The sequence below is a fragment of the Oncorhynchus kisutch genome, linkage group LG13 (genome assembly GCF_002021735.2).
Source record: "Oncorhynchus kisutch isolate 150728-3 linkage group LG13, Okis_V2, whole genome shotgun sequence".
In the NCBI taxonomy this organism is placed as follows: Eukaryota; Metazoa; Chordata; class Actinopteri; order Salmoniformes; family Salmonidae; genus Oncorhynchus; species Oncorhynchus kisutch.
In genome coordinates, this window is record NC_034186.2 from 46771891 (window position 1) to 46798064 (window position 26174).

Sequence of the window (26174 nt, forward strand, 5' to 3'; positions counted from 1 at the left end):
TCAGAATTTAAAAAAAATAGTCCTATACAGTGGGGCAAAAAAGTATTTAGTCAGCCACCAATTGTACAAGTTCTCCCACTTAAAAAGGATGAGAGAGGCCTGTAATTTTCATCTTAGGTACACTTCAACTATGACAGACAAAATGAGAAAAAAAAATCTAGAAAATCACATTGTAGGATTTTTTATGAATTTATTTGCAAATTATGGTGGAAAATAAGTATTTTGGCACCTACAAACAAGCAAGATTTCTTGCTCTCATAGTCTACATAACATACATAGTCAAGATCCCACAAAGGGGAAATGGCTGCCTAAATATGATCCCCAATCAGAGACAACGATAAACAGCTGATTGGGAACTGATTGGAGCTGATTGGGAACCATACCAGGCCAACATAGAAATATAATCACCTAGATGTCCCACCCTAGTCACACCCCGACCTAACCAACATAGAGTATAAAAAGCTCTCTAAGGTCAGGGCGTGACACATATATAAATCTGAAATGTCATTGACTACTACATGCCAGACCCTTTAGGGTCATATTGTAACAGGTTTTGTTTTTTCTATTTGTATTTCGAGGTGGCACACCGATTGGTTTCACTTCGTTGGTGAGTATTTGTTGCACCTGTTCTGGCTTGTCCATCTCGTTGGTCGGAAGGTTTTTCACCTGTGCTGGCCCAGGTGATATTTAAGAGTGGCTGGCCCAGTGCTCCATTTGAGCTTGAGAGATGTGGGGAAAGATATGCTTCACGGCAGCTGAGAGCTGAAGCGCAACCTATTTAAGTTTGAAAGAAGCCTGAGTTTTCCCTGTTCGTTTTGCTCCATGTTATTTTTACTTCAGAGGTAGATTTTACTTTTACTTACATGTTGTTGTGTGTTTTTCTTTTCGTTTGTTTTTTGAGGGAAACCGAGTGGGCATCCATGGTGGCTGTCTTTTAGAACCCCTTTGACAACTTTGTGGGCACCTGCATGGGTGCCTTTCCACACCATCCAATTTTTTTAATTAATTTTTTTACCTTTATTTAACTAGGCAAGTCCGTTAAGAACAAATTCTTATTTTCAATGACGGCCGAGGAACAGTGAGTTAACTGCCTGTTCAGGGGCAGAACGACAGATTTTGTACCTTGTCAGCTCGGGGATTTGAACTTGCAACCTTTCGGTTAATAGTCCAATGCTCTAACCCCTAGGCTACCCTGCCGCCCCAATGGCGTGGTGTCTTTCATGGTTCGGGCTAGGCCTCTTAGATCCAGTGAAGGGAAGTCTTGAAGTAAGCATACAATGACATTCTAGATGATTCTGTGCTTCCAACTTTGTGGCAACAGTTTCGGAAGGCCCTTTCCTGTTTAAGCATGATAATGCCTCCATGCACAAAGCGTGGTGCATACAGAAATGGCTTGAGATTGGAGTGGAAGAACTTGACTGGCCAGCACAGAGCCCTGACCTCAACCCCATCGAACATCTGGGATGAATTGGAACGCCAACTGTGAGCCAGGCCTAATCGCCCAACATCAGTGCCCTACCTCACTAATGCTCTTGTGGTTGAATGGAAGCAAGTCACCCCAGCAATGTTCCAACATCTAGTGGAAAGCCTTCCCAGAAGAGTGGAGGCTGTTATAGCAGCAAAGGGGGGGACCAAGTCCATATTAATGCCCATGATTTTGGAATGAGATGTTCGATGCTTTTGGTCATGTAGTGTACATGTTTAAAATATTTTTTTTAAACTATTGGCCTTCTCTGAGTGCCCATGCTATTTCCTCCTTGAAATCGTGAATATTATTTGCATAGGCCAAAATCATGAGCATGTTAATTTTTATGACTCACATGGTCAATATTGATAGACTATACAGTTTATTGTATACGAACAGTCTTATAGAGCTATTATGGTATTTTGTTTTCTATCATGTTGGTGCAACACAGTTCCTCAGTTGTTCCTATCCAATCAAATGCCTGGGATGAACTGTGCCCTGACGGTTACTAGAATATGACTGGTGCTGTAGGAAAAATAGATATCAAATGTGTAAGGCCCAAAACACTGAACAAGAATATAAATGTAATGAAAATTACAATATATCCCCATGTTTCATAAGAACCCACTCCACTGAGCAATTATCAAAAATCCCCACTACGCCCATATGAAAACTGATCTTTATTTTCATTATATCCCTTTTCACAATATCCTCAACATATCCCCATCAACCTCTCCCAGCTCTATTATAAGCCTTGTTTCCTAATCCTCTACTGCAAGTGCCCTCTTTGTTTTCCTGTCAGCCGGACATCCAGATTGCTACAGTGTGGAGTGTTTGCTGTGTCATGTGGCACTACAGTGCCTCCTCTGTTCCTTATGTGAAGACACAGCTAGCACATTTAGTTTGTGGGAAGTTGTGGGAACATGTGTTTTTGGTTTCACATTGGTTGTGGGAACGAAGCCATACGTTTCTTGACTGGTAAAACTGATTTCTAAATTGTTTTACATTATGAGAACAGAAGTGAACATTTAGTCTTCCTACAACCTAACTTTATTTTTAGGTTGTAGGGAGTTCTGAGAATGTTTTACTCTCGTTCCTTAGGTTTTCCTGGGATGTTTTATTTAAAGCTCCAATGCAGTCGTTTTTGTCTCAATTATATAATTTCTGAGTAACAATTAAAGGTGCAATATGCATAAATTGCTCTGCCATTTCCTGGTCCCTAAAAGTTAGCCTGATTTCAGTTTATGTAACAAAACAAGCAGTAATCGTGTATAGAGAATTATAGTACCATCTAAACCATGAAATATATTTTCCATAACCTAAAATACAGTATTTTCAGCTGCTTGGAGCTGGTGTACAAAACCGAAAAGTAAAATACGCAAAACCTAAACTTAAGAACGGGAAGCATAGAAATAGCGCTCACAGAACAAATCTACCACTTCTTAGACTTGCTTTAAATGATAATGGCAGGTCAATAACTCACCTTTCTAAGTGCATTTGGTCAGGTCACCCAAGAAGTTGCATATTGTATCTTTAAGTACCTTATTGTGATTGTTTTTCATAAAAATTGTCAAAAAGAAACAAAATAGCTTTTTAGAAAAGAGCAATTTCTCAAACAACAATTTAGTTACAACTGTCTAGGAGTGGTCTGAGTGGGAAGGGAAAACTGAAAAACTATCTGTTATTGGCAGAGAGCTTTGGAACTCTTTTTGTCTAATTTACCAAAATTAGGTCAAAATGCCATCCCATCAAAACAGGCTGAAATTTCAGGTCGTCTTTTCAAACCGCTCTTACATGCTGGCCACACCACTCGCATTGCATGCGTGAGCGTTGCAAAAATAAATGTACACATACATGTTATTCAATCATTGCGCCCACACTGCTAAAATAGAACTTGGTTCTATTTGTGACGCTGGTGGCGGGAGTTGCAGCGTTTCAAGCGCGTCTCCCATCTCCTCATTGTTTGTTTTTTTAGCATATACCCACGTGGGTGATTGAAAGATGAAGTGAGGTTCACACTCCAGTCCAGTTGGTAATGGAAATGCACCTTAAAGTTGGTTGCCAACTGCCATATAAACTCCAAAGAAGAAGAAGTCGGAAGGAGGAGAGATTACTAGAAACTAACTAGGTTGACCCTTTTATCTGTGGTTTAATTGTCAGAATAGAGGACCTTGTACATTTCAGGTAAAATAACAACCCAATGTTTATATCCCAGGACAAATTAACTAGCAACAGTAAGCTAGCTAGCTAAATTGCCTTAAATGTTTAATGCTTTTCAACCTGTCCCCAAATTAATATAGTTGGTAAAGACTTCGTTTTTATATTTCAACATGCGTCTCCTGATCTCGTCTGGTGTGGGAGGACAAAATCAGCATGAGCGTGATGGCGCACGCGGATGCACGTGAGCGTTCTGGTCAGCATGTTACACTAAATTATAAGGGCATTGTCATAATCTTTAAAATTTTACAGTATTATTCCAACCTCATAGTGTGGAAATATATTTCATTAGGTACACCCATCTAGTACAGGATTGGACCCCCTTTTGCCTTCAGAACAACCTGAATTATTTGGGGCATTCTACAAGGTGTCGGAAATGTTCCGCAGGGATTTTGGTCCATGCTGAAATAACGGCATAACGCAGTTGCTGCAGATCTGACGGCTGTACATTCATGCTGCGAACAGCCCGTTCCATCTCAGCCCAAAGATACTCTATTGGGTTGAGGTCTAGGGACTGCGCAGGCCACTTAAGTAAACTGAACTCGCTGTTATGTTCCAGGCAATGTTTTTCCACTTCTCAATTGTCCAGTGTTGGTCATCGTGTGTCCACTGGAGTCGCTTATTATTATTTTAAGCTGATAGGAGTGGAACCCGGGGTGGACGTCTGCTGCAATAGCCCATCCGTGACAAGGATCGACAAGTTGTACATTCCAAGCTGCCATTATTCACACCATAATTATTACCATTACCAAACCATTATTGTTATTTGTCTGTTTGCAGCCCGCCTGTTAGCGTGCACGATTCTTGCCATTCTCATTCGACCTCTTTTATCAATGAGCTGTTTTCACCGACAGGACTGCCGCTGACTGGATGTTTTGTTTGTCGCACCATTCTCGGTAAACCTTAGATGCTGCCGTGTGTGAAAAGCTCAGGAGGGCTGCTGTTTCTGAGACACTGCATTCAGTGTGCCTGGCGCCGACGATTATCCCGCTCTGAGTCACTTAGTTTACTCGTTTCGCCCGTTATAACGTTCAATCGAACAGTAACTGGATGCCTGCCTGCCTGCCTGCTTACTTTATATAATAAGCCACGGCCACATGACTCACTGTCTCTAGGAGCGATCCATTTTGGTGAATGGGGTGGTGTACTTCATAAACTGGCTGGTGAGTGTAAATAAAACACAGGAAAATCATGTTTTCGACTGCACTGGGCGATTAACACTCTGAGAATTGATATTTTAGGTTATTTGAAGATAATGAAATAATAACATTAAATGTTGTGAAAGTTTTCTAAAAAGTATTTAGTCATCCACCAATTGTGCAAGTTCTCCCACTTAAAAAGATGAGAGAGGCCTGTAATTTTCATCATAGGTACACTTCAACTATGACAGACAAAATGAGAAGAAAAAAATCCAGAAAATCACATTATAGTATTTTTAATGAATTTATTTGCAAATTATGGTGGAAAATAAGTATTTGGTCACCTACAAACAAGCAACATTTCTGGCTCTCACAGACCTGTAACTTCTTCTTTAAGAGGCTCCTCTGTCCTCCACTCTTTACCTGTATTAATGGCACCTGTTTGAACTTGTTATCAGTATAAAAGACACCTGTCCACAACCTCAAACAGTCACACTCCAAACTCCACTATGGCCAAGACCAAAGAGCTGTCAAAGGACACCAGAAACAAAATTGTAGACCTACACCAGGCTGGGAAGACTGAATCTACAATAGGTAAGCAGCTTGGTTTGACGAAATCAACTGTGGGAGCAATTATTAGGAAATGGAAGACATACAAGACCACTGATATTCTCCCTCGATCTGGGGCTCCACGCAAGATCTCACCCCATGGGGTCAAAATGATCACAAGAACAGTGAGCAAAAATCCCAGAACCACACGGGGGGACCTAGTGAATGACCTGCAGAGAGCTGGGACCAAAGTAAAAAAGCCTACCATCAGTAACACACTACGCCGTCAGGGACTCAAATACTGCAGTGCCAGACGTGTCCCCCTGCTTAAGCCAGTACATGCCCAGGCCCGTCTGAAGTTTGTAAGAGAGCATTTGGATGATCCAGAAGAAGATTGGGAGAATGTCATATGGTCAGATGAAACCAAAATATAACTTTTTGGTAAAAACTCAACTCGTCGTGTTTGGAGGACAAAGAATGCTGAGTTGCATCCAAAGAACACCATACCTACTGTGAAGCATGGGGGTGAAACATCATGCTTTGGGGCTGTTTTTCTGCAAAGGGACCAGGACGACTGATCCGTGTAAAGGAAAGAATGAATGGGGCCATGTATCGTGAGATTTTGAGTGAAAACCTCCTTCCATCAGCAAGGGCATTGAAGATGAAACGTGGCCTGGTCTTTCAGCATGACAATGATCCTAAACACACCGCCCGGGCAACGAAGGAGTGGCTTCGTAGGAAGCATTTCAAGGTCCTGGAGTGGCCTAGTCAGTCTCCAGAGAACATCACTGCTCTAGAGGAGATCTGCATGGAGGAATGGGCCAAAATACCGGCAACAGTGTGTGAAAACCTTGTGAAGACTTACAGAAAACGTTTGACCTCTGTCATTGCCAACAAAGGGTATATAACAAAGTATTGAGATAAACTTTTGTTATTGACCAAAAACGTATTTTCCACCATAATTTGCAAATAAATTCATTAAAAATCCTACAATGTGATTTTCTGGATTTTTTTTCTCATTTTGTCTCATTCTGTCATAGTTGAAGTGTACCTATGATGAAAATTACAGGCCTCTCTCATCTTTTTAAGTGGGAGAACTTGCACAATTGGTGGCTGACTAAATACTTTTTTGCCCCACTATAAATGTAAAGGTTATTTGGAAGTTTTTGAATAACTTCCTTTATTTTGTGTAAAAAATAAAATACCCCAACCACCAAAACAGTAGGACCCATGGTAATGTATTTGCTTAGGCATTAATCATGCAAACCGTTTTTATTGTGACATTGTATCAGTGAGATTCAAACCTATGATCTTCTGTTCTCTTTTTATTTTATATTTAACCATGAAAAGCCTATTGAGACCCATAGTCTCATTTTCAAGGGAGACCAGGCCAAGAAGGCATCAACAATCAATACAATACATAATTAAAACATACAACAATACATGATCCAGCCTAAAAAAAGCATTTACACTCCTCTGTAACAGTCTCCTATCAAATTGTTTTATTAATTCCGTGATACTAACGTATCTAGATGAAGCATGGATTGTAGACTATTGCATGCCTCTGGTGAACAAGATGAGAAAGCAGTCTTGCCTAATACTGTAAATGTCCTGGGGACTTTAAGTAGCAACCACCTAGCAGACCGGGTATGGTAATTGCTGGTGGTGAAGGAGACTAGACTGCAGAGGTAAAGAGGGAGTTTACCCAAAAGGTCTTTGTAGTCTTTGTAGAACACATACAAATGTAGCTTTATGCGCATATAAAGTGAGGTCCAACCCACCATTTGTTACAAGGTGCAATAGTGGGTGAGTGACTTGGCATTTGTAATAAAGCACAAGGATGCATAATCAACATGATAAACAGAGTCCAGTCTCTGTAAGACTGAGGAGGCTGCATGCATATACAAAAATTAAGTGATAATGCCAGAGAAGCCAGTGTTTGGAGGATATATTGGCACGTGTTGTTCATCGGCGGCTGGCAAAACGTGCCAATATATCCTCCAAACCCCGGCTTAGAGGGCATTATCACTATACAACGGGTTACCAACACATTCAAATAATGATTGATGTATTTTCATTAAACTTTATTTTGATTAATTTATTCATACCATTTCATCCTTACAAAATATATAGTACCGACACAAATCTAGGGTTGCTAGAGACGCGGCCCAGTCGTTCAGTATTTTTGTTCTGTATCTATGGACGCAACCCAGTCGTTCATTCTAAATGTTCCACTGCCATACTGGCTGGCAACGCTCTTATCCCTCGCTTGCTATCAAGCCAACCACGGCTAACTTAGTCACATTCAAACAAAAAAAGTGCAGCAAGAATAACAGCAAAGTAGCTGCATTTGCATTTGTTTAAGTTGTTTTCAAGTGAAAGTTATTTATTTGGATACATCCATAACAATGAGCTTATTCACCTGGCATAGAAAATGTACTCAATCGTCAGGACACTGTTGTTCAGAGTAACTAACCACAGCTAGAGGAACACAATCATTTCAAACTGAAGCTGGAAAGATTGCAAATTAGATCCAGAGTTACCTCTGCTGCAGAGGATACGTTTGTTAGTTACCAGCCTCAGAAATCGGCAATTAACTGCACCTCAGATTGCAGCCCAAAAAAATTTCAAGTAACAGACACATTTCAACATCAACTGTTGGAGACTGCGTGAATCAGACTGCGTGAATCAGGCCTTCATAGTTGAATTTCTGCAAAGAAAACACTAATAAAGGACACCAAGAAGAGACTTTCTTGGGCCAAGAAACACGAGCAATGGACATTAGACTGACCGTGGAAATCTGTCCTTGGTCTGATGGGTCCAAATTTGAGATTTTTGGTTCCAACCACCATGTCTTTGTGAGACGCAGAGTAGGTGAACGAATGATATCCGCATGTGTGGTATGGCTAACACAGCATTCTGCAGCGATACGCCATCCCATCTGCTTTGTGCTTAGTCCCACTATCATTTGTTTTTCAACAGGACAACAACCCAAAACCCACCTCCAGGCTGTGTAAGGGCTATTTGACCAAGAATAAGAGTGATGGAGTGCTGCATCATATGACCTGGCCTCGACAATCACCCGACCTCAACCCAATTGAGATGGTTTGGGATGAGTTGGACCGCAGAGTGAAGGAAAAGCAGCCAACAAGTGCTCAGCATATGTAAGAACTCCTTCAAGACTGTTGGAAAAGCATTCCAGGTGACTACCTCATGAATCTGGTTGAGAAAATGCCATTACTGGGCAATGCTGTTATCAAGGCAAATGGTGGCTACTTTGAGAACATTCCCAAGGTGTAGCCATTTGGATAACCAAAATGTTTTTCCTTAACGTTCTGGGAACCCTTTGAGAACATTCCCAAGGTGAAGCTATTTGGAGAACGATCCTAGAACATTTCCAATAAAACAATTAAATGTCAAGTCAGTGTCAAATGTCAAGTCCTTAAATATGCTGAGAATGATCCATAGCCAAGCAACTATCCTGCACCATTTCCAGAAAGTTGTGAAGGTTGTATGTAAAATAACCACAGGACAACCACACTCTCACCAAGCTGTAAGAAACATGGTTCTCAGAACGTTATATGCTGGCTGGGGAGATGGTTCCTAAATACAGTCATATGAGCTGGCCTGCCAAGAAACCCTTTTCACTGTCTGTTTGAGTCATAGCTAGTTTTTGTGAAAAGTCTCAGCATTTTTATAAGGAGACAGATGTACTTCCTGTATTAGGCTGTAGGAAAGCTCTCAAGGGATTGCAAAGTTGAGAAATTAGGGTGAAATAGCAAGTACTGTGAATTGCTATGGGTCAGAAGAAAAAGTGTATCATGACCATTTGGTGCTGCAGTTGCTGTCTCATAGGAAGTGGGGGAAGGGAGAGCAATGGACAGTGGTCACTGGCCACAGTCCAGTGTGGCTGTAAATATCCTGTGGTCAAAAGAAAAGTCACCAACTGACATTTTGACTGCCTCTGCAGTCTTGTGAATCACTAGTCTTTTTGATCCATTCATAAGTAGTTAATTATTTGAATTCATGAGCTATTAAGACTCGATGCACCTGACTCTATTTGCTTTTAGCCACACTTTTTTAGGGCATCATGTAATTGCTTTTGGAGCCACTGTTTTAGAGGTTGTTATGTTGAAATACATTACCATAAGTGAATGCTTTTAAAGCTATTGAACTTCTCACACAGATTAAACATACTAGATAGTGGAGGCGCCACTTTGTCTTTAGAAGTGTGGGGACATAACCTGGCAGGGGGTGTGGGGGAGTTAAAAAAAAATAAAGGTGTGAATTGGGAAGTAAATTGTATTGGGAGAGAGTTGACTTATTGACTAGACTGGTGGGGGTCGGGCATGCAGGAAGCTTATTTGGTTATTACAGATCATTTGGAAACACTCCTTTCTTCTTTGTATACTTTGACCTATCTATTTGTATTCAAAGTACACATTTGTTGCATTATTCAAACAGAATTCAGTAGCCTACCTCTCCTAGTTGGATGTGAGAGTTCAAGTTCGCCTAGTATGTGTGGTCTCGTTGAAATAGAGTAGGCTGCCTACATGAGTGTAGAATCAAGTGGCAGTTAACTTGAATATGAAATTAACTTTAAAATGATTTATCCCGTATTTTACTACAGTGTCTGTAAATGTCACGTTCTGACCTTTATTTCCTTTGTTTTGTCATTATTTAGTATGGCCAGGGCGTGAGTTGGTGGGCAGTCTATGTTTGTTTTTCTATGATTTGGGGATTTCTATGTTTCGGCCTAGTATGGTTCTCAATCAGAGGCAGGTGTCATTAGTTGTCTCTGATTGAGAATCATACTTAGGTAGCCTGGGTTTCACTGTGTGTTTGTGGGTGTTTGTTTCCGTGTCTGTGTTTTTCACCACACGGTACTGTTTTGGGTTTTGTTCATTCCAGGTTTTTTGTATTCAGTTGTTCATGTGTACTATTTCTTATTAAAAGAACCATGGACACTTACCACGCCGCATATTGGTCCTCCGATCCTTCTCGCCTCGGAAATCCCTTACAGTAAACAAATATTGATAATGGAAAAAAGTGTAGGGTGCCCAACTAACGTGATTCGAAGTGCAATCAAAAAATGTTATCATTGAAAAGGAAAAAGCACAACGCAAACAGGTTATGCTGAGCGAGTGTTTTAAATGTCAATAACTATTGATTACCCATGTATGTGCCTCTGCCTGCAAATCGTCCTCCTAAAAGGTAGGCTACATCCTATAGGCCTATGCAAAACGTAGCAACTGTTGCTATCATCATTCTTGCTGTGCTGCTTCCAGATCAGTAGCCATACCTGCGAGATCCGGTGCGCATGTGGTCTCAATTAAATAGAGTAGGCCTATAGCCTATGCATGGATGGAGAAGCACGAGGCAGTTATCTTTCCAAGGAAATGTACTTCCTAAATAGACCTATGATTAGGCTACAGTTTACTACATTGCCTAGAACTAGGCCTAAATATTGATTACCCATATTTCTCTGTCTGAAAATCTTCCCACTCCTAAAAGGTAGGCTATAAAAATAGCAGTAATACAATATAAAGGGCCATGTGAGAATCTCTGGTAATTTAACCTATTTAAGTTATTTTTGCGCATTTGATATTGCCTATAGGGCGCAAGATTGCTGGCACCATGGCTGGCAAGTGAGCTGCGTCTCACATGCCTAAAATAACATTGCAGGACGGTTGGGTTTGGGACCAGTTCTTGTGGTAGCGGGAGGGATTCGAACAGCTGTTTATTACTATGTCAGTGTGAAAAGTAGGGAATTAGCTAGGGAAACTGACAGATCAATAACGTTATTTTGCCATACTGACGAATAAAACTCACATTGCACAAAAAACATCAGAATATCAATCGTTTTGATTCAGGTCTAGTGTGATTGAGGCAAAGAATAGCTAACGTTAGCCAACTTTTGGCCAGCTCTCTAACAGTACATCAACTGGTGAAAGCTAGTCAAGTTAATTTACAGGACAAAAGAAAGAGTACAAAACATTGCTTTACAAACAGCTGTTAGATAGTAATAATAGTCACCTTATATCGATACCTGACAGAGGCTAGCACTGACCTGGCTGTGGTAGCTACTAGCAAGAGTATCTTTTTCATTCACATCATTCGAGAGGGGGTGAGACATTAGCTAATGTTACTTGTCAATTACAATACTAGCTCAGCACTGCGAATAAATACTATTCAATTATTTATTTTTTAAGTTAAATAGCAGTTACCTTGCCAGCAACATCAGCCAACTAAAGAGTAGCCAGTTTCTGCCATGCTTGCTTTTACAGCTCGGCGAAAAAGCACCACACATACACACTGAACTATGCTCAACTCAACCGTGCTGATCCAGCCAGCCTTCCAGAAGCTTTGCCATCGCACAGCCTGTCAGCCCACTCTGTGGTGTCCACACAGTCCTAAATCCAGTCTGCTGAACACTCCAAACAGCCTACCCGACTGCTCAGAGGAGTCTGCGTGGTCCTAAAGCACACCGTTGCTGCTTTTTGTATCACATTGCAACGATAAAACTGGGGAGGATAACAATGCAATTTGAGAATGTGGGGGGGACATGATTCCCAAGTCAAAGTTGTGCCCCCGTTAGATACAGTGCATTTGGAAAGTATTACGACGCCCTGAATTATCTATTTTTTTTTTTTTACATTACAGCCTTTTTCTAAAATTGATTCAATTGTTTTAGTTTTCATCAATCTACACACAATACTCCATAATGAATGAAAAAAAAGCACATTTATTACAAATAAAAAAATGAAATATCACATTTACATAAGTTTTCAGACCCTTTACTCAGTGCTTTGTTGAAGCGTCTTTGGCAGCGATTACAGTCATGAGTCTTCTTGGGTATGACGCTACAAGCTTGGCACACCTGTAAATTTGGAGTTTCTCCCATTCTTCTCCGCAGATCTACTCAAGCTCTGTAAAATTGGATGGGGAGCATGGCTGTACAGCTCTTTTCAGGTCTCTCGAGAGATGTTAGATCGGGTCAAGTCCGGACTCTGGGCCACTCAAGGAATTGTCCCGAATCCACTCCTTTGTTGTCTTGGCTGTGTGCTTAGGGTTGTTGTCCTGTTGGAAGGTGAACCTTCACCCCAGTCTGAGGTCTTGAGCATTCTGGAGCAGGTTTTCATCAAGGATCTCTCTGTACTTTGCTCTGTTCATCTTTCCTACAAATCCTGACTAGTCTCCCAGTCCCTGCCGCTGAAAAACATCCCCACAGCATGATGCTGCCACCAACATGCGTCACCATAGGGATGGTGTCAGGTTTCCTCCAGACGTAGCGCTTGGTATTCAGGCCAAATAGTTCAATCTTGGTTTCATCAGACAAGAGAATATTGTTTCTCATGGTCTGACAGTCCTTTAGGTGCCCTTTGGCAAACTCCAAGTGGGCTGTCCTGTGCCTTTTACTGAGGAGTGGATTCTGTCTGGCCAGACTGGAGTGCTGCAGAGATGCTTGTCCTTCTGGAAGGTTCTCCCATCTCCACAGAGGAACTCTGGAGCTCTGTCACAGTGACCATTGGGTTCTTGGTCACCTCCCTGACCATGGCCCTTCTTCCCTGATTGCTCAGTTTGGCCCGGGCAGCCAGCTCTAGGAAGAGTCTTGGTGGTTCCAAACTGCTTCCACTTACGAATAATAGAGACCACTGCGTTCTTGGGGACCTTCAATGTTGCAGATTTTTTTTGGTGCCTTTCCCCAGATCTGTGCCTCGACACACTCATGTCTCGGCGCTCTACGGGCAATTCCTTCGACCTCATGGCTTGGTTTTTGCTCTGGCATGCACTGTCAATCGTGGGACCTTTTATATAGACATGTGTGTGCCTTTCCAAATCATGTCCAATCAATTGAAATTACCACAGCTGGACTCCAATAAAGTTGTAGAAACATCTCAAGGATGATCAATGGAAACAGGATGCACCAGAGCTCAAATTTGAGTCTCATAGCAAAGGGTCTGAATACTTATGTAAATAAGGTATTTCTGTTTTTTATTTGTATTAAATTAGCAAAAACGTCTAAACCTGTTTTCGCTTTGACATTATGGGGTATTGTGTGTAGATTGATTAGGAAACATATTTCATCCATTGTAGAATAAGACTGTAACGTAAGAAATTGGAGGGGAAAAGGGAAGGGGTCTGAATACTTTCGGAATACATTGTAGTGCCCTTAAATAACATCCACAACAATGTATTATCAGAAGCCAGTCTACATAGGATGTGCATAATATACTGTAGGGCAGGTATGTTCTTGAATGTATTTGAATGTTTTGGGAATTTGCACATTAAAAAACAACCTGTAGCAGCGCTGGTCAACCCAGGTTCATAGCCCTTAGTAGCAGTAATAAGTCATAATTAGTCATAAAATAGTCTACTTACTACCTGTAATTACAGTCCTCTTGACAGGATATTTTTTTCAATTTTTTGTTTGTTTTTTTAACAACCAAATATATGTACTTAATTGTATGAAATGTCATGTAACACATGCAGCACAATATTGCTGATAAGCGAAAGTGTGGTTTTCTAGGCTATATACTATACTGTATGTTGTCATATTTAGGCTACATCTGTCTTTTAAAATCATTAATTGAAGCAACCTCGCTGGTACAATCGCTGGATACAGGGTCAGCATGTGTTTATTTATTTTTTTAACACCAGTATACATACAAGAAGTATACAAACAGACGATGATAACATATGCTAGGGGATACAACAAATTACAGATTATACATGACCTTAAAAGATACACACACATTGATTGTTTTATCAGCTTTCTTATTAGAGTAATGTAGAATGGTCTTAATGTACTGCTCAAATTCCTTATAGAAAACACGGAAGAGTGTATGAATGTGACATTTTGCCATTGCACAATTAGATTCACGAGGTAAAATTGTTTTTCTTTATCCTTATTAATAGTTAAGGAAACCGAGCAGCATATTCTCCCATAAAAATAAAAAAAAGTCATCAAGAATATTAACAATTATAAAACTATAAATATCTTTGCCATAATTTAGACAATGCCAAAATAAATGCAAAACTGTTCCTTCTGAAAGAAACCTTCTTTGACCTTGTTATAACAAGCAGGTATTTGTGTGGTAATAACCAGACTTTTTTCACAACAGATATTATTGACAAATGTATTCCAGGAAGTTGTGACTTAAGGAATAGATGCAATATCCCTTTGAACTAAAGCACATACAGATATGTTGTTCTGAGGGAGCAAGGAGAAACACATTTTTCTTATTGGAGAGTGAACTGGATTAAGCGAGGGAAGGTCAAGAAGGTGAGGTCTGGTAACATCTCTGAACGACATGAGAGTTCCAGATGGAATAGCATCAAAGACTCTGGCGAACTCTCGAGGGACCACACCCTCTCGATTTGATAACCCATTAACAGAAGGACGCAGGTTTGGTGTCCCATAAAAGGCAATGGGCGGAGACGAGGAGTCATTGTACCGCGATTTGATTGGAGAATTGGTCTGACATGATAATATTTTTTTTAAGATGTTGCCTCTTCCCATTGGTCGATAGGCTTCGTCCGATTTGAGCTCATTTCCCCTATCAGCATAGCTAGATGGAGTTGGAGAAAGAAAAAAAGCAGAAGCTAAACAAATCCAAAGACTCGGCGTGCAATATTTCTGGTGGAGCGGCGTTTCGAGTCTTATACCCGAACACCGGTTGGAAGAAGAATGCTCGAAAACAAGAGAGAGAGGTTGAAAACCTTCATAAGAAAAATAGATGAAAAGGCCATCTTTAGAATCAAGCACTTCATGAAAGAAAGGTAAATATAACTGTTCTCTACCTAAACCACTATCACGCCGCGAGCCCTCTAGCAGTGGGTGGATGTGTTAATAGAGATGCTAACTTGGCTAGCTGGCTTTTCGCTTCTTATAAGAAACAACGTTTGGAATTCAATACAACATACAATTAGTTACGTTCTATTGTTGCATTAAGCATTTGTCCTGAATTACTTGGTATAGTTATTACTTGTGTTGCAAGAGACGTTAAGGTTCTTCCGAGTGGTGGCTACTGTAATGGGTCGCCCTGTGCACTCTTGCGGGACTACGTTAACATGCTGGAATTGAACTAGCTAACATTAAACCTAGCACAACTAGGGAACTATACTTAACACAAATATAAACGCAACAATTTCAAAGATTTTACTGAGTTGCAGTTCATAGATGGAAATCAGTCAATTGAAATAATTGCATTAGACTATGGATTTCACATGACTAGGCAGGGGCGTAGCCATGGGCCTGGGACGGCATAGGCCCATTCACTTGGGAGCCATGTCCAGCCAATCAGCATTCGTTTTAATCTCGAAATGTGCATTATCACTAACAGAAATGCTCCTCAGCACCCCCTCGCCCTCAGACTCAGGTCGCAATTGTAAATGAGAACTTGTTCTCAACTTGCCTACCTGGTTTAATAAAGTGAAATAAATAAAAAGACTATCCTGCGGGTGAAGACGCTGGATGTGGAGATCCTTGGCTGGCGTCGTTACATGTGGTTGTGAGGCCGGTTGAATGTACTGCCAAATTCTCTAAAATATGTTGGAGGTGGCTTATTGTAGAGACATTATCATTGAATTCTCTGGCAACCGCTCTGTTGGACATTCCTGTAGTCAGCATGCCAATTGCATGCTCCATCAAAACTTGATCTGTGACATTGTGTTGTGACAAAACTGCACATTTTAGTGGCCTTTTATTGTCCACAGTACAAGGTGTACCTGTGTAATGATCATGCTGTTTAATCAGCTTCTTGATATGCTACACAGGGGTATGGGTTATCTTGCCAAAGGAGAAATGGTCACTAATAGATGTAAACAAATTTGAGACGTACGCTTTTTGTGCGGATGGAACATTTCTGGTATCTTTTATTTCAGCTTATGAAACATGGGACCAATACTTTACATGTTGCATTTTATGTTTTTGTTCAGTTTAGTTAGCTAGCTGCCTCCTAGGTGACATCCTGTGTCTAGTAAAAGCTGTAAGTTATTGACCACATTGTAAAAGGTAATCATATTTATCTGCTGTCTCAAATGCTTGTCAGCTAGTAGAAGTGTCTCCAAATAGGAACATTATTGTGCAAACAGCTGGACCTAAGGCAATTTAAACAATGTATTTTATTGCATAACTTCCTACAGAATTAGCTAGCTAGTTTTGGGAGTTACACTTTGTAATTAGGTCGCAATTTAGACAAGTGTATTCCTGTACTACAGCTAGAGGATGCTTTGACGTCATGAGACAGAGTACAACAGATCAGGAATTAATTTCACAGAGTTGCTGTTATTTTTTTTAACATACATTTTTTCTTAAATGTGTCAATAATGAGTAAAGGAAAACAGCTAGGTAAACATCCAGGCAATGTTTTTGTATACACATGCTTTACAGTCAAGGAAAGGTGTTTTCTTTACATTCAAAACAGGTCCAGAATATTGGCATTACACCACCAAGTTAGCTGAAAGCGATGTGTGGTGAGCTGTATGGAAACTCAGTTTACATTGTATGGAAACTCATTTCATGTTCCAATGCTTGGGTTCTTCTGGACAGTTCTTAATCTCATCATTGCCTCTCGCAGATGAAAATGCGTTACCTCATCGTCCTCCTGCTCCTCCATGTGGGTCAGAAGGAGACTACTATTTACTTATCCTCCTAATGGCAGGGATGATCCTGCTCTGAGAATAACCACAGACAGCAGGACCGGTGTTACAGCAGAGGAGACATACCGGGGACACGTATGGGAGACATACCGGGGACACGTTTTCTTTGAGAACTCTATTTTTAGTCTCCTTGGTTCACCCACAGGGGGTCTCGTTATATAAAGGCCATAACATATCTCTGTTTAAGCCCCATCCAATAGGAACTGTGCTACACCCCCTCCCCCATGAGCCCTGGGCCGTTATCTCCTCCGCTCTTAGCGAGCTATGGTATGTGAATGTGACATTAATGGGGGTCGTCTCTCAGGTTGTTAATGTACAGTGATAACATGTACGGACTTGTCTACGAGAGAAGCTTGTTGAAGGAAACCTAGTTTTGTAAGTCTAGTAGTACTACATTGAAGCTAGGAATAGACAGGGAGAGGCTGCAGTGCTGGCGTCCATTTGGAAGGAGTGCACAACCAATGGCCAAGAAAGGCCTAAATTACCAGCTGTTTTGCATGCCAATGGGAGTAGGCCTAACTTTTTAAATTAAAGGGAGAGAGCCACATCTGTAGGCTTGAGTGGGGTTTATAGTTAAACCTGAGGTTATGGTTAAGTCAGGGTTATGGTTAAAGGGGCATGTGTGTCGCCTCCCAGCACAGTGCTAATGAGCGCACTCCCAGACTTCGTTCACAAAGTCAAGAAATGTTCTTTCCTTTTTCACCCGGGAACCTTTTCACTTCACAGAGGACTGGTGAATTCCTCATAGTTTTAGCTGTCTCTCCAAACTATACACAAGTCTTTAAACACTGTTGTTCACGTGACTAATCTGTACAGTACCATCTGAACGTTAAGGTAGACACTGGCTTACCCAGGAGCCAGGTGAGAATTTCCTGTTGTTGAATTTCCTACTGTTGAACTATCATGAGGCAACGGTGGAAGAAAGGCCTTCTGTCTCGGTCAGCTGAACGTGGAGGAAGTGGCGAGAACCCTGCATGCATGGGCCACATGACTCTCACAAACGCACACTGTTCTGCAAGCCCTGGGCCTGGCGGCACGCCACAAGCCGCTTGTTGTTGTTTGGCCCCAGTCTCTGGTGACTTGTCTTTTCTTGACCACTCTGCTGCAGAGCAAAGTGACTCCCTCACAGGCCAAATCACTTGGAGTGTCTGACTTTATTTTGTTCTAGCCAATTGCTGGGACTTATAGTTGATTTGGCATATTCACTTGAATTGTTACTGAGATGTTAACTTGTGTTGATATATTGGATTAGTTTTTTGGAATCTACTGTTAGCCTTGGAGTTATTTTGTACAATAGATTTTTTCTGGATCAAAAGGCGACTTGGGTGGTGTACCCTGTCAGCCTGTCTGAATTTGAGGCCCCCCTCTTGGCGGTGTAGAGACACATTTAGCATTTAAGCCACTTTCCTGCAATTCTACACATTTTCAATGGAGCTGAGAGAAATTGTTGGTGTTTTTTAAGCAAATCTCCTGCAATTCTCTGAATTGTGCCATGGCTAATGCTGTTCTTTTGCTCAAACAATAAAATACTGCTAAATCATTTTTTTAATGTTCAGTTCTCCCTGACACTAGCATTTATTTGGGTGATTGTTAGTTCTGAAAGGATATGTCCATTTGTCTTTTCTACATTTATATCTGGTTTTAGCGATTTAAATTGACACTTTTTCCATCCCTAAAATTAATTTAAAAATCCCACCTAAGGATTTCATATGGCAGAAAAATCCCTGTACAAAATATTAACGTATGGTTCGGCTATGTGCGAAAGCTTTGGAGTCTGTACTTTCCCTTGTTTTTAATCTGAGCACTGAAAAGTCTTTCTTTTAAAAAGCTCCAAAAAGCCCAGCCTTAGTCATCTGATCTTTGCATATGACTAAACTCGATATGATTGGACGATAGAACATCTGCAGTTCACATGTCTGACTGGGCTGTACAACTTTTTCTGTTGTCCACTAGATGGTGCATTCATGCTGTTCATAACCGGACAATATACTCATTTAACTGATGTATTTGTCATGGCCCATAACAATTAAGCCAGTCTTTGCATGTGAATATAACACATGTAAAAGTTAGAACATTTTGAGGTTGAAGTTATAGGGCAGATGCACACATTCTGTGCAGAGCCATGTGCCTAGAATAATATGCATTAACAGAAATCAAGAATGTCGTGTCCAGGAGCACAAGCTTTTTTTTTTTCTGCCTTGCGCTGTAAGATCCATTTCTCAGCCGGGGGCTCTGAAATGCCATGTTGGGAACACAAGAACTGACCAGTAGGTAACCTGTTTCCCCACCACTGCTCTCTGTTTACCATAGAAGGGGGGGTATCTACACTCATATTAATGCCCTTTCGCTTATGCAATGCAGCTGCTTTTGCAGACTTGATGATATTGTACACCTGCTCAATGCGGGTACAGTGTACTACCAGTTCCATAACTCTGTGCCCAGCCGCACATCTTCTGTACAAACTGATATGCTCATCTCAACGACAGCCTCTTATCCGCTGGGTGTTTTGTTTGATACTAGGAAGTGTATTTTAGGTGTCAGGATTCTTTCAGGAATGGCAATGGTACAAGCTTTTCGCGATAAGCCCTCGCACCCCCATGTGACCATAGCCGTCGCTATAAATGTTATCCAGTGATTTTTAAACCTGAAGCGGATAAATGAGACATCAAGTGGATAGGGAGTTATTGTTGGTCCAAGCTCATACAATGTGTGCACAGGTAAAATGGTGTGTGCAGACATGACATAATGGACTGTGGTTTTTCAGCAGAGAAGTGGCTGGTAGCGACCTCTTGCCTACTTGGCGGCATTACGGTACAAAGTTGACTGGATGTCTTTAAGCTATATTTTAATCCACCTTTTGCCATGCAAGTGAAATGATTTCAATTTCAAATGTCATTGAATTGACGTGGTCAGCAAAAGGGTCAGTAACCTCCTGTGTTATAGGTGTCTTATGTGGATTTACATAAGGAGTTCATTTAAGACTGCTGGCCATTTGCATAAGGGTTTATGCTGTGGAATCTGACTGGTCAGGAGGTGTTGCGCAGACTGACTGTTAAGCATCGGCGTGGGAGGATGAGATTGTGTCATAGCCACGGCCCACAGCCCCACTCATCTCTCAATAGTCCGAAGTAACTACCTCTCCTTGTATCCTCATTGCCATTTGGGCAATGACAATGTTGTTGTTTCCCCCCCCCCTCCCTCCATTTACATTAGGACCCTAATTGTCTCGTAAAACACAGTGCATTTAACCTATGGACCTTGCGCTGAAATTGGATGAACCTATGGGGTTAACTTGACCTCCTGACCCTGAAAGGTGTCATTTTTAACAGGTGCCATTGTCATGTGTATTTTGGTTCTGTGTACGACCTCCACAAAGAAGACAAGTCAACCATTTAACATTCTCATTGTACTCGTTGCTTTGTAGCCATTTCCCTTCAGGCATTCTGAAGTTGACTGCCATTCAGCTGACAGTGTCATTTGAAGCCATTTCATGCTGTGTTGAGAATAGAGGCTGGTGTTATTCCTGTGGTGAGAATAGAGGCTGGTGTTATTCCCCCACCTCCCACTGTTCTCTTCCCACTGTCAGCTGTTTCCAAGCTAATGCCAGTTGACCAAATATCGGAGGATGAAGCAGCGTGAGGGACAGTGCCCCTTGGAACCCAGCCATCTATTTTTATTTTTTTTCAAACCCACTCTGTGTGCTGCTGCTCTTCTAACCCTTCCACGTTTTGAAATGCATCAATAAAAGCTAGAAAGACCTTTACACCCTTTTGACTGCCTGCCATTCCTCCCAGGTCCAGAGCAGAGGGCAAAAAGCACACTCTTTATTTTTCACAAACGCTGCTTGTGTTCAGACCGGCACTCTCTGTAGCAACTGAAGAAGCGGGTTAGGACAAGCTTGGCTGGTCATGGAGAGGGAGAAGAGCCAGTGGGACAACCAGGATCCTGCAGATCCTCCTCGGGCAGGGGATGAGGCGAGGTAGGGCAAGCGTGGCTTTCCACTGCTTTTTATCTGCACCTCTCCACAGCCTATTCAGTGCCTATTTTCTAGTGATTAGGGTTTAAGCCTAATGTCAATGTCAATACTGAATCATTTGTGACTATGATGTCAACAGACTTCCTCAATGTATCGACTGCCGATTTTAGCCTGCTGTTGACTCCCATCAGGATTAGTCATCAAGGTCTCTGTCTAACACCATTACCAGAGGGAGTCAGTAGAGCACGTCCTCAATGTCTCGAGTCATGACCATGTTTGTCTGCGAGGCTTATCAAATGGACAATCTATTAGCCTACGATTATCAGGTTCACCACCACTTGAGGGTATCACTGTTTGTTCAGTGGACTTGTGCTCATAGACAGTACATTGTGGTCAGAACAGATTAACATGACAAGTTACTATCACCATTCAGCGATATCATATCATACTCTATTGATTTACTACCTAAGAGATTGTATAGGCTTATGTCACAGATGTGCTGGTATTGTTCCGGTCTTGTTTTCTTTTCAATCTGTCTCTAGTGCTGGGCTAGCTGAGTTGGGTGAAAAGAAACGGATACTTTTAGTGGGCCAAGGTTCAAGGCCTCTGCTATGCCAGCAGATATAGGAGACAAAAAAAAAATAATAATAATTGGGGCATTGACTTCCTTGTTTGTCTAGGTGGGGACACTGCCACAAAGGGTCCGGACCTTGTTCCAGTAGTACGAGTTTGTACAAAGAATGGGACAAGTGTTAACTTGAGCCCTTTCAATGGAGAGCAACATATAGAAAGTTGTAGGCCTATTGCTTAGAGTTGACATGATTGTCAGATATTCACATGTCTATACAATACATTCCAGCTGATTTAATATCGGCTGACGGTGTTGGCAATAAGGTGAACATGTAATCTGTACTGGCACAGACCTCAATAGCAATTGGCCTTGAACAATGTCATATAACAATGTGAATTACTTCAGTAGACCACAATTGCCCTTAAACAACTTCTGGCATGCGACAAATTGGTTGCTTGAATTTGAGTCATTCCCATGTGTTTCATGTGCAGTTGCATTAGAAAAAGGTGATTAGGGCCTCACTAGCCCCATGTAACATGTACAGTGGACTCCGTGAGATGGTCCAGAATTCTTTCCTGATGGATTTAATTTTTCAATTAACTAGGCAAGTTGGTTAAGAGCAAATTCATATTTACAATGACGGCCTACACTGGCCAAACCCAGACGACGCCGGGCCAATTGTGCGCCGCCCTATGGGACTCCCAATCACGGCTGGGTTGTGATGCAGCCTGGAATCGAACCAGGGTGTCTGTAGTGACGCCTCAATCACTGAGATGCAGTACCTTACAGGCTGACTACACCGCTCGCGTTGCAAATAAATTTTGAAATCTATATTATTCAATTATTGCACCCACACTGCTCGCGGGCACCAAAAATCGTCTGTGTTGCCATGGGCTAAAATAGAAGTCAGTTCTATTTGTGAGGCAGATTGTGCTGCAAGTCCTGCCTCTCCCGTCTCATTGGTTTATAGAAGCAGGTACCCATGTGCCATCTCCTCATTGTTTATACCCACGTGGTTGACTGAAAGACGAACGAGTTCAGTGGCGGTAATGCACTTCAATTATGAAAGTTGCCAATCGCAATCTAATGTCAAGAGAAGGAAAAGGCCTGGAAGGAGGAGAGATGACTAGAAATGATTTGGTTGACCATTTTATGTGTGGATTAATTGGCGGGGTAGAGGACCTTGTGCATTTCAGGTAAAATAACAACTCACGGTTTATATCCCAGGACTAATTAGCTAGCAACAGCAAGCTAGCTAAATAGGACAAATTATCTAGCAAGTGCAAGCTAGCTAAATAGGACAAATTAGCTAGAAACTGCAAGCTAGCTAGCTAAATTGCCATACTTGTTTAATGCTTTTCGGCCCCCAAATTAATATAATTGGTTGAGTTTGTTTTGATATTTTAACCTGCGTGTCGTGATCGTGTTTGGTGTGGGGGCGTACAAAATACATGCATGCACGATGGCGCATGCGCGCAGCTGGTTTGGGTTCCGTGTTAGACCGCTGCGCCACTTGGAAAAGCAAACTGAACTGATAGCCTGCAGTACTGTATGACTGGTTGGCAAGCAATGCTCAAAAGCACACATTACAACATCTGTGCATATTCGTGTGCTACGTGGCAGGGCCTGCGAGTTCTACCATCAGTCTAAGCATACACATTCCGTCCCATGTTTCCTCTTCTGTAACGGATAGATAGAACTGGCCCTATCAGATTCTCATTCTCTTCATTAAAGAAAAGCACAATGGCATGATCTAACTGTCAAAAACATGCCTCCATGAGGTGAAACCCAATGCCAGGTGTATTATGAAAGAAATGTAAATTCAATGTAGAGTAAGATCTGGTCAGATGCAGACAACTGTTTACATTAACACATTTGGTCAGGCTATAGATCTGTCTGTAAATGAAGTAGGTTAATTTTTCTCAAATTATTCCCAGGCCCAATGGTCTGCACACTAACATGTAAAGGAAGGAATGGAATTTCACAGGGCTTTCAAGAGCTCCCATTACCCTGCTTTCATTGTTTTATACTCCTATATCAGCCCCTCCCCCACACAGGCTTAGTCATGTGAGTATGACTGGGACATGTATCACCTAACCCTCCACACTAATAGGCCTGTTTACTGGTACATGCTTCCTGAAACTGTAAAGTGTAAAGTTTATTATTTGAAGGTTTTGCCAACTGAAGTGAGATAATGGCATCCAGGGAAGTAACTTACACAGCTTGAGTGATGCAAGTAGTTATCCAGTCTACTTTGCTTAAATTTCTCAATCGTCCTTGACGGATGTTTTAGACCGCCTTATTTCTGAAGGGACTTGGCCTATCTGACATATCCCAGGCCTAGGTTTTTGAAAGGGCTATGGTGTAATTGGAACTTCGTACAGCAGTGAGTGGCATGTTGACAATTAGTGACAGCTCATGTATATCATGTAAAGGTTACTACAAGCTCTAGTGAGATTTTTGGAATACCAGACACCTTTTGGTAACATGATATCCTCGCCGGTATCACTCCCATTCACAAGGAGGCGATTGCGAAGAGTCACCTTCCCTTGCTAGTAGTGGCTAGCTGGTTTTAGCCTAGCTAAAAATATAGCAAGATAGCTAGCCTTTTTAGCTTCCCACATGTGATATAATACAATATTGAAAAAATATCTCTGGCAAATAGTTATACTTGCTGGCGTAACGTAAAACGTATCCCAGTTCGAAATGTTGCTTGTGTATTCATTGCCATTTTGGCAAAAAATAGAACCTTCTAATCAATGGCTACCCTTCTTACGCTGCTGCTGTTCTGTTTATGCATGCATAGTCACTCTACCCCTACCTACATGTACATATTACCTCGACTAACCGGTGCCCCCGCACATTGACTCTGTACCGGTACCCCCTGTATATAGCCTCGCTATTGTTATTTTACTGCTGCTCTTTAATTATTTGTTACTTTTCTTTTTTCTTCTTTTTTTTACTTAACCAACAATGCAGTTAAGAAAAATACATGTTAAGGGCTTGTAAGTAAGCATTTCACTGTAAGGTCTACACCTGTTGTATTCGGCGCATGTGACAAATCAAATTGGCTTAGATTTATGAAGTGTGTGTCCGTCAAGGGGGTGGCCCTGCCTTTGTTGCCAGGGGTAATGAATCCCAGTGTCTTTTTAACAAGCGTCGCAGCAGTATCTCAAATAGAACAGTGGACTAACTAGGGAAAACCTTGACTATAGTTGTTCACCATGAGCCTGTTCTTTCTTCTGGCAATCCCCCCCCCAATGTCCCTCGGTGGGGGAGTGGCAGTTAAACGGAACAACTAGTGGTAGGGAGAGCAAAATTGGGCTTAATGGGACAAACGAATACCACAATTGAATGATGACGAGCCTTGTTTTTCACAATGCCTGTAGTGGTGGCAATAATAGCTTTCCTTATTTCCCATGGAACAAATACGTACTTACTATATGCGCAACAAATGAGAACAGCAAAACAACAATGTGCCTGTACCAATGTACCCATCTTCTCGCTGTGGTTCGGTGTGGAGTAGTACTGAAGCAGGACTTTAATCCCATAGCTGTTTGACATGCAACAGTAACATTTCCTTCACTCAGTCATAACCAGTGGAAGCATTGTAGTTAGAACAATTAAAACCCCTGTTCTGAACTAGGCTAATATTTATGCCAAATGTTTTCAGGTCCATACACCAATCGGCTACACAGCCATAGCATACAGGTATTTTTAACCTCTGCACAATAAGCATGAAAATAGTTAGCTACTGCTACGTTACCTGCATTGGCAAATATCTTCAATCTCTAACATCACTACAAATAAAGAACCATGACTAGTTATTGAGTTTGAAATATATTTTAATGAACGGCATGGAAAGCTTACATAATTGGACATTCAATTTGCATTAAATCCTTTAGCTAGCTAGTTAGATTATTTACATCCTCTGGGTTTCACAAGATGACTTGCTGGGTTGCTCAGCAGTCCCTAAAACAAAGACTAATTACAATTCATACAAATGGCATATGCCCAAAGAGCAAGCTAGTTGGCTAGCTTGTCAAATTTCCCAAAATCGGCATTTAACATGTATGCATCGTTTTTCTTTGCGTTAATTAACATATTCCTCTGAACTGTACATTATTATTTTTTTTTTTACATGATTTGTTATGAAGCTATAATAACTTACATTTCTGTCAGCCATCTTCCTGAAGCAATTTTAGAGCCTTGGGTCGCAGAGCTTTATGGGACTTTTTGATAACCCCTTGATAGGAAGTCTGCATTTCACTTTGTTTGGGGTGGGTATTGGGATTGAGCCCAAGTCTAGCTTTCGCGAACGATGACGTGTTGATTTTGTATATTCTTGTGCTGAACATCAAGTGGCATACCATGTGATCTGTACTGTTGTGGATCCCATAGCCTTGGGGGAATAGGAAGTTTGAACCTCTACTCCCTGTCAGAGAACACTTGATGGGCTGGGTTTGAGCACCACACACCTGGGCTTCTCAGACTTTCTCTGCACTGTAATGTAATTATGTCTTCAAGCTACGATCATATGTAAAGGATCCGTATCTTTCATTTCAGTCTAGCCTAGCTACTCTGAGCTTGTGG

General features: G+C 41.4%; 1 protein-coding gene across 3 annotated transcripts in view; it reads left to right on the plus strand.

Annotated features, from left to right (window-relative positions):
* The first annotated feature begins 493 nt into the window (after positions 1 to 493).
* Positions 494 to 26174, plus strand: part of LOC109902265 (GRAM domain-containing protein 2B) — a 36824-nt gene continuing 11143 nt past the window's right edge. Inside the window, exon 1 of one of the 3 annotated variants that reach the window (XM_031786420.1) lies at positions 494 to 607. In XM_031786420.1, the coding sequence (XP_031642280.1) occupies positions 519 to 607 (89 nt within the window). In that variant the 5' untranslated portion in view covers positions 494 to 518. Of the gene's footprint in view, positions 608 to 14893; positions 15154 to 20860; positions 21014 to 26174 lie in introns of those variants that run through there. The other 2 variants (XM_020498498.2, XM_020498499.2) reach the window with 2 other exon arrangements.